This window comes from Tetranychus urticae, chromosome 3 (assembly GCF_039701765.1).
Source record: "Tetranychus urticae isolate SD_2017Ah chromosome 3, NJAU_TeUrti_SD_1.0, whole genome shotgun sequence".
Classification (NCBI taxonomy): domain Eukaryota; kingdom Metazoa; phylum Arthropoda; class Arachnida; order Trombidiformes; family Tetranychidae; genus Tetranychus; species Tetranychus urticae.
In genome coordinates, this window is record NC_142960.1 from 22,096,779 (window position 1) to 22,109,959 (window position 13,181).

The window sequence follows — 13,181 nt, forward strand, 5'->3', positions numbered from 1 at the left end:
CTTAAGGTCGTTGTTTTGTCCACCAACGACAATACTTAATTGTGATGAGAAAACTATTAAATTGCGTAAAATTCATTCAAATTCAATTACAATTTTAATTATCATTTGAAAGGAAAACTTTCGAGATTATTAACATTTCAAGGTTCTATTTACCTTCGAATAGATGACAAAACTTGTTGACAATGTTTCAACACTTTAAACCTGTAACTTTGAATGATCTTTACTTTGAATCCAAGTTGAAATTCATTTCTTGATTTATTTGTTTACATGAATTTAAACTTTAATTGAAACGTTTTTATTCAACACTTTATTACAATTGAATTCATTGATTGATTTTAATCATTAACTTGCAAAATGAAAGTCCAAAGTAAATAAGTTTTCCGTTCATTTTGCAAACTCTTTCATCATTGACCTGATTGATTATCAAACCATTTCAATGGTCAACCTTTTGATGACCTTTCCTTTATTCAATTGATACCTTTGATTGATGTGAGTCAACGAAAACAAATGCACAAAATTGAATCAAACTTTTCGTTATTTATTTTATTTCAATAAAATGATTGAGAAAAATTGATAAATTTCAAAAGTCCATTTGAGTCAAACTTGAGTAATAAAAAACATTTTCAAATACACTTTTTAACAATTAAATTGATCAAATTGATTCATTTTTCATCAATAATAATGACAACAACTTTAATGATATTGTTTAAGGAAGACAAATGGCAATGGATTATCATCATGATTGAGAGTAAAAAAATGTTCATCTTTGCGCTTAGGAACTATCGATTGACCAGAATTTTCAATGATTAAGCTCGTTAAAGTAAAGTTCTGGCAACTTGGTAAATATTTTTCCTTCCTTTGAATGAACTGGTTCTCTGTTGGTGCAACAAAAAAAAGAGGACAAGAAAATTAGTCGAAAAGTCGATCAATAGAAATGTTCAATCAATTACCTCATTCGAGTCGATATGATGATGATGTATCGAATGGAGAACCGTTGAAGAAGCTGAAGAAGGAGGATGAAGGTGGACATTGAGGTGAGCATGTTGCTGTTGTAGGTGAACGTGATGAGACTTGTTTAGTGTTGAACCCTGACCTGGTAGTGATGAGGGTGGCGGTGGTGGTGGAGGTGCAGGTGGAGGCGGTGTACCAACTTGCATGGTTGAATAGTCGATATGGTTGGTTGCATAAGGTGTTGGATAATAGAGTTTACTTGGAGTCTCGCAAAACTCGGAGCCCATTGAGCTTTCTTTGCCATTGGGTTCACCAAGCAAAGTCAAGATGCCATTAGTGGAGAGGAGTCGCTCTTCACGGCCAGAGGTTGACTGTTCACCCAGACCTTCACCGCAGGTGACTCCAGTCTCGTCGTATGTACCATTTGACTGGTGGTTATGATGTTGCAGGTTAACGGAAGAATGACTTTTGAATATCAAAAGTAAGGAGATTATGATTATTACAATGAGCACTATCACAGCACAACTTGTTGGCACCATTAACGTTAAACTTGGATACAAGGGACGACTCAAGTCGAGGGGCGATATTGTTGCTGTAAAAAGACGAAGTGAAAATGTAATTAGTCGAGTTTGTTTGGTCAAAGGGAAACTTTTTTTTGCTCTTTTCACTGTTAATGATCTAGATTATGATTCGACTTTCATCGTGAAAACAATTCTCATTGTGAAGTGATTACTTCGGAAGTGTTAACACTTTTTTCTTCGCTTGACAGTGAAAATGGTTGATAAGAATGAGAATGAAAGGAAAATGATGTTTCAATGTGTTGAGTCAATTGATGTACTTTCATGCAGTAAAAGGATCAAGATGAAAGATGAGAAAATGAAGGGAAAAATTGTGTTGAGAAAAATGTTGAATGGAATGAAATTAATGAAGAATCAAGTTGAATCGAGAATAAAACATTTGGTGGAAGAAAAAAGAGAAAAGGAAGTTGAAAAGAAAGAGTATTTTCTTTGGAATAATTTTCTCTCCATGAACAACAACATTCACCTAAGGAAGTGAATTGATATTCTTTGGCTTAACAATGGTTCCTATTTTTTCTTCTTTTGCTTTTCAAGTAAATTGTTGAAGGGCTCAAGGAAATTGAGTAAAACCATGGGATAACATTGAAAAGGAAACAACATTTTACATCATGTTTATCTGGTCAGAAGATTTTTCCTGGTTCACTGTCGTTCAAATTATTAAACGATTATGGTTTGGACATTGAACAAAAAGGAAAACAGAAAAAACTGATTTTCTACAAAATTCTGTCATCTTTATGATCGCATCGATAGTAAAGTTTAAAAATTGAATTCTGTGAAATGCAATATTCGTTATAATATGGGGTGTTGAGAAAGTTTATGCAAGGGGAAAAAATCCCTCAACTGCGTATAAACAGAAAATTAAATTTTTTCCCCCAAAGTTGTGCATAAACTTTCTCAACACCCCATACTTTGCTCTCGATGTAGATTCATGTTCAAATGGCGAGTTGAACTCATGAGTTTCCAATTGATTTACAATTTTTACATCTCAAGCTAGTTCGACTTTAATATTTTGTAAAATTTCAAACTAAACCTTTTCGGTTTCCTTCATCAGTTGAAGCAAAGTTGGTCTACAGACATCTTGATGCCATCTATCGTGAAATTTGATAAAAAATCGAACGGTGACTTTGAAAGTTAAGAAAGTTTTTGATAACTCGATGAGAGTCGATTTCAAGAGACTAACATTAGAACATTTTTCACAGTCTTCTCGAGATTTTAGATTAAGTCTTGAGACTTGCTCAACTAGATAAAAGTCTTTCCAAGTTACTCTGTAAATGGAAGGAAGGTTTTTTGCAAAACCTTTGAAACAATTTTCTTTCATTGCAGTCATTCTTGAAGACATTTCGAAAGCGTTCGGAATGCGATGTCCAACTCACCTCCATTGTCAGTTAAAGTGGCAAAAGTGTATTCCCTTTCAGTTGATCCAGCCTCTGAATGGGCAGCAACCAACAGCGAATACCAAGTTCCAGGTTTAAGATCAACAAGAGTAAGTTGTTTATCATTACCATCTACTTGACTGGCCATGGGTATCCAGTCAGGCACCAATTTAACCTTATATTCAATCTCAAAATGGCTAATCGGACATCCATGAGGTTTCCAAGTGGACAAGTTGAGAGTGGCCGATGAAGAGTTGGCACTTATAAAAATATCTGCAATCGGAGGAACGGGAACTGTAGACAAAAGAAACCCAAAAAGAACAAACAATTACAATCAAAACCCAAAAAACAAAAAGCAAATTCAACTCAACAGCCAAAGATCATGAAAAAGTTATCATTAACAATGCAAGCGTAAAACACCTAAAATTAACTTAAATCCAGTTAATAATTGTATTCAACATTGATAAGCTTCCATTCATATTAATAACAAGTTAAATTGCTCATGAAAAATATTCAGCAAAAATTGTTTCAATAATGAGCAGGTCTGAAAAAAACGAGAAAAATGTTGAAATCTTTTCGATCATTTAACCAATTTGAAAATTTCCCAAACCTGCAAATGATCAACGTTTAGAGGCGCTAAATTGAGCTTAAAAAGTTAATTTTAACATTGAAATTGCAAACCCAAATTCAACAACTTAATCAGCTTGATAATAGTCTCAGTTTAAACCTTTTACACCATTTAAATGAAATTGAAACAAGAAGGAAACAAAATTCTAAACGAGAAAATGAAATTGAAAAATGGTAAAAAGAAAAGAAAATTAACTTCTAAACTTATTGTTATCAAGTTTATCAAGACATTTGGACTGGGAGTGAAACAAGGAAACATTGAAATTTTGCCCATAAAATAGGAATTAGGAATAATTTTTGCAAGAAGAAAGAGAAAAGAGGAAAAATGGGAAAAAGGGATTTATCTTTTTCTCTCTTTTCAGCTTTTCCTTCTTGAACATTATATTCTTGGAATGATAAGATGAAAGAAATAATATCAAAGCGATAACAATGAATATAATGTATTTTCACTCCCTACTGACGACTCTTTGCCTTTGATTAGCTTTGAAAGTCTCTTTAAAGGTGTTTGACCATCGACTCAGTAAACTCAATTGTAATGAATTTCCTACCTGTTCCATTGTTGTTTACATTTCATACCTTTCATGTTTTTCATTCACATTTATCTTCACTTTTTTCTTCTTCTTCAAACCTTTTCTTTCCAATATTATCATTAGTTTTGTTTCTCCTTTTTCCCTGTTTATTTTGTTCTTACCTTGTCTCAATGTTTCCACCTTTTCAGTTGAACTTTAGATAAAGAATCGGTCTCATTTTGTGTCACATTATACATCTTAAAGTTAATCTTACGATAAACTTAAATAATGGACAAAAATAAATCATGATTAAGCTAATTGACGAAATTGCACTTTTCCTTCTTTATTTCACTTTTTTCCTTCTTTTCACAATTTATTCAGTTTCAGAATACCTGAGATTTGAGTGCAACAAAAGAAATGCAAAGATTGAAAGTTTGATTAATTTTCATCAATTGTGATCTGATTGAATGTCGAATCTTTTTTTACTATTTTTTCGAAAAGCAATTTTCGTTGAAAATAATGTTTTTCAAACTCTTTTTTGCTCATTAGGAAGCAATTTAAAAGACAATTAATTGTTGTATGAATTGGTTAATTTGGAGAAAATTGTTTCTCATTAAATATGGAAATGCTGACAAAGTAATTAGTTATTGAAGCAAATGACGGAAAAGACTTGACGGAAGAGACGAAACATTGAACAAAAAATTGATACTCTGCGTTAATTGATGGCAATAAAATTAACTAATTGTTGCAAGGAAAAGCTATTAACCTTTTGTTTCTCTTTGGTTAACATTAATTGTTTTCATTAATTGAATTGAAATCTAACCTGAACCCTTTGTTTTGCCCGCAATCACTTGACTTGGATCACCTTTGCCCAGGTTGTTGTAGGCTGCTATGTAAAACTGATATGAAGTGCCACAGTCCAAGTTGTCCATGACTATCGACTTTTTCAAGCCTGAAATTTGCTTCTCTTGCCAATCGGATCTGTGACTTTTAAAGTGAATATAATATCCATTGACCAGAATATCGGTTGAGCCGTCTTTCCGTGTAGATGTTGTTGCGACCGTCACTGAGTTTGTTTCTGACTCCATGAAACTCCAGTGCAACTCGATGGACGAATAAGTGACTGAGCCGATGGTCAAGATGGGTGCTGGTGGTGGATCATTGACCAAAGTTTCACAGATAATCTCTTCTGATTGTGGTCCTGGACCTTTCGAGTTGAAGGCTTGCACAATGACGGCGTACTTGGTCGACCTGCGAAGATCGCCAATCTTTATAGTGTGCTGATTGGATGCAAAGTGTCCATTGTAGGAGTGGGAATCGCTTTCATTGGCATCATTTGCATCGCCTTCAGAGTCGACCAAATCGGAATTTTCATCAATCAATTGTGGTAATGACTTTCGCCTCGACTCGCTAACTTTGCCTGGTTTGGTCTTTGATGAACCATCGGCTGAAATTGTTTTGAATGTGTATGGATCTCCCGAACCGTGGATTCGGTAACCTAAGTAGTAACCCTTGATTGGCCCGTTTTGACCGTGATGAGCAACGGGTTTCCATGTTACTTGAAGAGTCCGTGAAGTCAATGGAAACACTTTGACATCTTCAGGTGGTAAACTTGGAGCTGTTTTTGGAGAGTTTTGAAAGAGAAAAGAGTAAAAAGTCAATTTCGTAAAGTTTTAGTTTTTTTTGCTCGATTGTTTTACCTTCTTCATCAGTTGTAAATTCAATAATATCACTATACTCGGAAGAACCTAAAGCATTGGCACTTTTAATACGAATCTGGTAGCTTGTGGTTGGTTCCAAGTTTCGCAATGTAACAGAATTTACTGTTCCAAGGACGGTTTCAGTAAACATTTCCTTTGATCCCCAGGAACTGGGCTTCTTTTTGTACTCAATTTTATATGAAACGATAATACTGTTCCCTGAATAGGGAATGCTCCAGAGTATTATAACAGATCGACTTTCAATATCAGTAACTCGAACATTTTCAGGTCTATCAGGTGGCTCTAAAGGGAAACAAGAGCAAACAATGAATCAGTTCGAACTCAAAAGTGCAATCTTTTAAATTTTGTTGAAACCAACTGACAAAAGAAACTTGAAAATTCGTTCAAAATTTAGTTTGATTTTTTTATCGAATCAATCTTATGAAAATTTATTCTCAAAAATCTGTTCTCGTATTTGTATAATAAGTTTGAATAAAAATGTTTACCTTGTAAAATAACTTGTATATTAAGCTCATCTTTACCATAATTGTTTGAAGCTGTGCAAGTGAAAAGAGCTGAATCTCTTCGATCTGCTGCTTCGATCCTTAAAATTTGTAAAAAAGTGGACTCTTTGAGAGTCTCAACAATCTTGTAACGAGGCTCCTTTAATGGTTCAAAGGCTATCCGATCTTTACTCCAACTAATGGTTATCGGTTTTTCACCAGCAGGTTCACAGGAAAGTTCAAGTGAATCTCCCTTTTTGATTGTTTGAGCAGTGAAAGATGATTCAAAATAGGGTGGAACTGGTGAGAAAAGAAGCACGAAGAGAAAAGATGAAAATGATAATCAGAGAGATGAGAGGATAAACATGATGAGAAAAGGTAGACAAAAAAGAAGAAGAAGAAAATAACAAAAGTAAAGAAGTGAAATAATAATAGGAAGAGCACAAGATGATGGCGAAGAGGAAAAAAAAGGAGGAAGAGAAAAGCGAAAATGAAATCCCAAGTACATCAATTAAGCTGAACATGATTGAGGTGAAAGAAGAGAAAGAAGGAGAAAAAAAAGAAGAGCAAAAAAGTTGAAGAGAGAAAAATAATGATGACGATTATTATGAGAAGGAAGATAATAGTGATTATGAGAGTGGATAAAGACTGGGAGGGAAAACTATTAGATAAGGAAAGACGATGATATTTCGATATGGATGAGAATGATGGACGATTGGAAAGATTAGTATTGAGTATGTGATGACCATTGGAACAAGAACAAGAAAAAAAAGAGAAAAGTTATGGGATGATCAATGATGATGAAGATGGCGATGAAAGATGAAATGTATGAAAATGATTGACCGATACAATTGAAGTACTAAAGGATATTGTTCAAAATCCAATTGTTTTCCATCATTACCATCATCATCATTGATAACCATTGAGCGTACAAGAAGAAGAAGAAGATGAAAAGATGAACTTTATCCAAAGAGAAAACCCTTTCAATTGTTTTCTCTTCGATATTAGTTTAACAATTTTTCGTTTCCTTTTCCTTCTTAACCTTTTCATTTTCACCAACTTATTAAGTTATTGTTTCCTCCCTTTCACTTTCCTCATCATCATGATTCTCCTTTTCATCATTTTTCTTCTTCTTCCAACTAATTGTTTTCACTATTTGTATCAATTGTGTTGATAAATGTTGTTGTTTCCCTGTTCAATTGTTTCAATTAAACTAATTTGACTGGTGAAAAGGTCCAGGAATCAATCATTAAAGTTATCAAAACTTGAACGGAAGTTAATTGAATGAACAGTTTGAAAATTTCAATTTTCCATGAAATTTACAAAACTTTATTGAAATGCAAAATGTCAACATTTGCTTTTTGTTGCTAATTGAAACATTTACAATTGAAATTAATTTACTTTTCATTTGATGAGAAATGCAATTAAAACATTTTTCAATCTTGTAATTGAAGCTAAAATTGATTTGAAATTTGTAATGAAATGAAAACAAAATGTTTTACTCAACTTGGGATTGAATAAAAGTTGAAATATTGAACTAACAAATAAACAAAAGGCAAAAATGTAATAACAATAAAGACGAATCATTTTTCCATTTATTATTTTATCTTTATTAAAATATATTTTTCAAAACCTTTTATTACGATTTCCATTTTTATTAACTTTTTGTTTCATTCTGGAGCAACAATTGCAACAGATGATGAACCATTTTAATAGCAAAATTGTTTACTTTCATCCTCATCTTCAATTCATATTTATAACAGTTTCATCCAATTTGAATGAAAGTAAAAATGTCAACCTTTTCTTCGTCTTGTTCATCATTTTTGATCGTCATTATGGTTCAATGAGATTGCAAGCTGTTTCCAGACATCTTTTGCTTTTCCTATTCAATTTTCTCGCCAAAAGGGCAAACTTTGTTATCCATTTCAATTCATCCTTTTGTCTTGCAATTGATTACCATAATAATATTAATGTTTAATTAAACAACTTGTGAAACTTGATTGATTCAAAGTTACACATTTTAACATTTTTTCCCTCTTTTCCTCTTTTTCATGTCAATCTATTGTTTCCACTTTTCATTGTTTCACTCCTTTAAACACATTATCTTGTCCAAACAGATTGACCATTGAACTTTTCACTAAATTTCATCTCAGTTGTTCAACAAAAGGCTTAATACATCTTTTTTTTCTCGCTCGCTTTCCTTTACTTTTACAAATCAACTTTTCAAATAATTGTTGTTTGTCTTGATGTTTGTGTTCCCTTTGATTCATTGATCAACATGGAGTAAAGAGTAAAAGGCGAAATTGAGAATTGGATGAATTTCTTGGCTTTTTCCTCGATGGAACACACATTTGTTTTCATCAGTTTGCTTACAAATTGAAATGTTGATCAATAAATTTACTCTTCTTTGCTAGTCTTCAACTTGGCCAGTCTTTAAACCATCCAATCTTGCACTTTACCAATGTTTCATTTTTAATCAACAAACAAGTAAAATGAAACTCGACTTCACTTTATAATTAAACTGGATCATTATTGATTACTTTTTGTGTCTCTAAACTCATTAAATGACCAAACAAGTTTCACTTGCATGCCATGTAAAGATAATGGACACTTTTTTTCTCGTTTAATTAAAAGCGAAATTAAAATTGAATCAACTTTCACCCATCAAACCGATCATCAATGTGACTAATCCAATCATGGTTAATCATTTTCAAGCAACAATGCAAAGTGACCCAATGATCAAAAAAGTGAAACAAGCAAGTTTAATTCAGAATAAGTGTGACAACTGGCGAAGTAATCAAAGCATAAAATTGGCTTCCCTGAGTGTAGTTAAAAGTAGCAATGGTATTAGATCAAACCCTGAAACATCTCAACGACAAAAGAGATCGGAGCAAAATCGATCTACTGTGTAGATCAGAAAGTTATCTTAGTCAAACTCGAGCTATTCAATTAGAAAATTGCAAATCTTAAACTTTAAAATCAGATAAATGCTGGATAATTCTCACAGAGAATCTTTCTTCTCTCACCTCCATACTATTGCTCTTGAATGTTAATCGAGAATAACTTTGCAACCAGAAGGATTATTAGCAGCTGGACACAGTCTTGTTAGAGTAGAGTTTTGAAGTACAGAGAACAGTCCTTTCATGTCAAAGCCATTTATGCAATTCCCTACACTGCACCCTTAGCAGTTTATATTAACAGATCAATACTTCTACATGTCACTGGACGACACTCGCTTCAGGTCAAAACATTCAGCATTGCAAAGCTAAAAGAGCGTTCCTGAAACCATAATCATCTAATTGATGTACACTTAAACTTGCTGTGCTGGATATCATCGACTTTAAACACGCTATTCAAGCGAGAAATACTCACATTCCCTAAAATGATACAAAAATTTTGACAAACTTGTATGATCTTGACATTGAGTATCTCGGGTAACAGTTATTGAGATCCTAAGGCAACACTTTCTCGCCTTGTTAGTTGTTCATTAGCTGAGTAGTTTGGGCTCAATTTGCTCGATTACAATCTTGAATGTTTTAAAACAAAAGTATTTAATGATGAATAGATGATGAATTTGTCCATGATTAATGGATCAACAAACAAACGATCAAAGTAAAGAGTCAAAGGAGAAAAACTTTATTCCAACGATAAATCAATTGATTGAATAATCTTGTACCAAGTTTACCATGCATTTTGATGTCTTTTATCGAAGTTCATCTCTATTTAAATTCTTGCAGCTTAACCTTTCGAATTACTTTTACTGATGTTCATCATCATTTCTTGATCAGTGAATGAAAAGGTAAACATAAACTGTAAGCTGCAACACTTTCATTTATCAGCTCATCATGAATGAAAAGTGTCGGCGTGTTAATCAATCACAAAATTTAATGCTTCATGAAGCATTGTAAAGGTGTTAAAAAGTAATCAACCTTTTTCTTTTTTCATCTTCTTCTTCTCATCCATTTGTCTCATGTACTTTTAATTTAACCATGTACTTTGTGATTCATTGGCTGAGTTGAGATTTCATTTTTGGTGAACAAAACAGGAAAACAAAAAACAGACAAACTTGTTGGGATTGAAGTATTGAGGAATGTTGAAAAACAAAAAGATTATCATAGTTACCATGAACTGAAATTTTAACAACTTTACTTATGTCTGAACCGATTCCATTAGTTGCCTGACAAAGATAATAACCTTCATCATTTTTAGTAATTTCCTTGATAATTAGGCTTCCATTCTCAAGAGCATGGATATGAGAATTGCTGATAACTGGTTGATAATGAGTTGGTGAAGAGGAAGAGGATGATGAGGAAGAGGAGGAGGATATTGTTGTATCTGCATGTTCCCACCAGATTCTAGGCTGAGGGTATCCAGAGGCTTGGCAGTCCATGATAACATCTTCACCCACAATTGAATCAGCATCACTTGGAGCCAATGTCCATTTAGGCGGAACTATAACAATGGAATGAACAGAAAGACAAAAACAAATTTTATCACGTTTGTTATCAAATGAGTGGAAGGGAGTGAAAAATATCAATTAACAGCATTTGAATAGTCGACGTCAGTATTAACCAAAAAATTGTTTCTTCCAAATTCGAAGTCAATTTTTGAAGAAAATTTTTCTTTCAACTTCGAATCCAGATTCAAAAACTGAACTTGATTTCATTTCATACAACATCAAATATAAAATGATAATTTCAATAAAGTTCGGAACAGAAATTGGCAAATTGTTCTAACTTCATTTTTGAGTATTTGGGAAACTTTTTCCAAGAACTTTGTTTCTTCTCGAGATGTTGACTTTTCGTAGTTTAGCAGCCAATCGAAATGAACAGTTGTTTGTCGATTAATAAACTGTATCTATTTCATTCCAATCAATTACAAGTTGAATAATCTGTTTCTGTTGTTTGGTCCTTCATAATGCACTAGACTCGACCATTAACCATTTACAATTAATTGCAATACAAAAGCTGATAAAAATTGTGATAAATTGTGTTTCAATTGTTGCTGTTAAACAACATTCTGTTCAACTTAACTCATTAACTCAATCATTTAGAGTCCATTAATCTTTGTCATTCGTTAATTTTCCTTCAAATGTAATCGTCAAAAACTAATTAACCAAATCAACAAACAATAATCATTTACATTCTTCCCTTACCTTTCCCAGCAAAAAGCAGTAAAAACAATGAAACTTATTGGCAACTTTCATCGACCAATCAGCGGAAAATTTTCATTCCTCACTCAATCGATAATTGCACCTTAAAATTGGCTTTTCTGTTCAACAATCAAGCTTTACATGATCAACTGAAAAACAAGAAAATCTTGAGTTAATATAACACATGAAAGAGAAGCAAATTGAAACAAGCGAAATTGGCTTTATCTGGATTCACTTAATCTTATTGAAACGTTTTTACCTTAAATGTTCAACAGAATAGAAAAAGTTCTGAATCAGAATTTCATTTTTTTCATTGATTGCTAACTTGTTGAAGCAAAATGTTGATTTTGTATTCAAATAATGAATCGTTTGATTAACGAAACGAAAAAAGTTGACATTTCTTTTTTTTCATCATTTTGCATTTTCCAAGTTTCAATTGAAAGTTGAAAATTGAATTGATAATTGGTAATGAAAGGAGAAAAAAGTTGAATCGAGAAAAGAATTTTTGTTGAAACTTTTTTTCTTCTTTCCTTTTCGTTGTGCATTTTGATTCAATCAGTTTAATAATATTATTGTTTATATAACACACTAACTTAATCAATTCAAGTTGAAATTGACTTATTGAAATACATAAAGTTCAAGAATGGTTCAATGAGTTTGCAGAAGAAGATGATTTTGTGAAAATGATGGAAACTTTGAATCAATGAAACTGAATGAAAAAGAAGAGCAAAAGTGGTGAAACTTTTTTTTCTTTACACTCTTCTTTCCAAAGCATCTTCTTCATCATCTTCTTTCAAGAGCAATTCATATACTTGAATATGGTTTTCAATGATCGATTATCAAGTGAACAATTATCCTGCTTGAAACTTTTTCCCTTTTCTTCTTCTTCTTTCCTTTGCCATTTTTATTCTCATCATCATTTTCATTGACTTTCTTCTTCTTCTTCTTTTTCCTTCCCTTTACTTTGCTTTACACTTCAATCATTTTTTAATATCAACTTCTTTACACATTGATTGACAGCTTTTCAAGTGATGATTTAAGAGGATCACTTTTGTTTGCCCTTCTCTTTCGATTTAATGATAACATGAACAGAATTTTTTATCACACAAAATTGATACTCCAATGAAAATGTGCCCAACTAAATGGCTCACATAATAAGTATCATTAACTGAAAGAATCAGATTTACTTTCAAGTTTACGATAACCTTTTTTTCCTACAAGCATCATCATCTACCAATATTAAGTGCATTAATTTCTTATTATCATCATGAGTTTTATGGTGAAACAAGGTTTAGTCAAGAAATGGGATTGAGATAAAAAAGGTAAAATAATAGCATGATGATGCGATTTGCCGTCAACTATAAGTAAAGTTGAGACAGTATTTAAAGGTGCGATTATACTCAGAGAATTTACAAATACAATGCTTTATCATGGATTGGTAAATGGTATATTAAACGAGATATTAACATTAAGAAAATTAGTCTGATCAATATTGGTATATCAATATCCATTGGTACTTAATAAAGACTAGAATGAGTAAGACGTGAAGAAACCTTTCTACGTTCCTCTTTTAAAAAAACTTATCTTAAGTTATTCAATCGTTTGATTTCTATGCGTGAACCAGAAAATTAAAAAAAAGTATTTAAATTTCTCTCTCGACCGACCGAGTTTGATCTTTAAAAAAACTCTCATTTTCTAAGTTGACACACGGTAAGTGATTTAGCGTTCGTTCGTTAGCAGTAACATTGTAAGGGATAACAGTCCAGTCATAACAGCTTCCAATTAAGC

The 13,181-nt window shown here is 32.5% G+C and overlaps 1 protein-coding gene across 1 annotated transcript in view; it reads right to left on the minus strand.

The window, feature by feature from the left end:
* Window positions 1-517: 517 nt before the first annotated feature.
* LOC107364695 (cell adhesion molecule Dscam1-like) overlaps window positions 518-13,181 on the minus strand; it is a 57,188-nt gene continuing 44,524 nt past the window's right edge. The window contains exons 7-13 of the mRNA XM_089269937.1: window positions 10,364-10,693; window positions 6,245-6,541; window positions 5,739-6,041; window positions 4,862-5,656; window positions 2,903-3,196; window positions 951-1,543; window positions 518-875 (exon numbers count right to left, since the gene is read on the minus strand). Coding sequence (XP_089126063.1) covers window positions 816-875; window positions 951-1,543; window positions 2,903-3,196; window positions 4,862-5,656; window positions 5,739-6,041; window positions 6,245-6,541; window positions 10,364-10,693 — 2,672 coding nt within the window. The 3' untranslated portion in view covers window positions 518-815. The remainder of the gene's footprint in view (window positions 876-950; window positions 1,544-2,902; window positions 3,197-4,861; window positions 5,657-5,738; window positions 6,042-6,244; window positions 6,542-10,363; window positions 10,694-13,181) is intronic.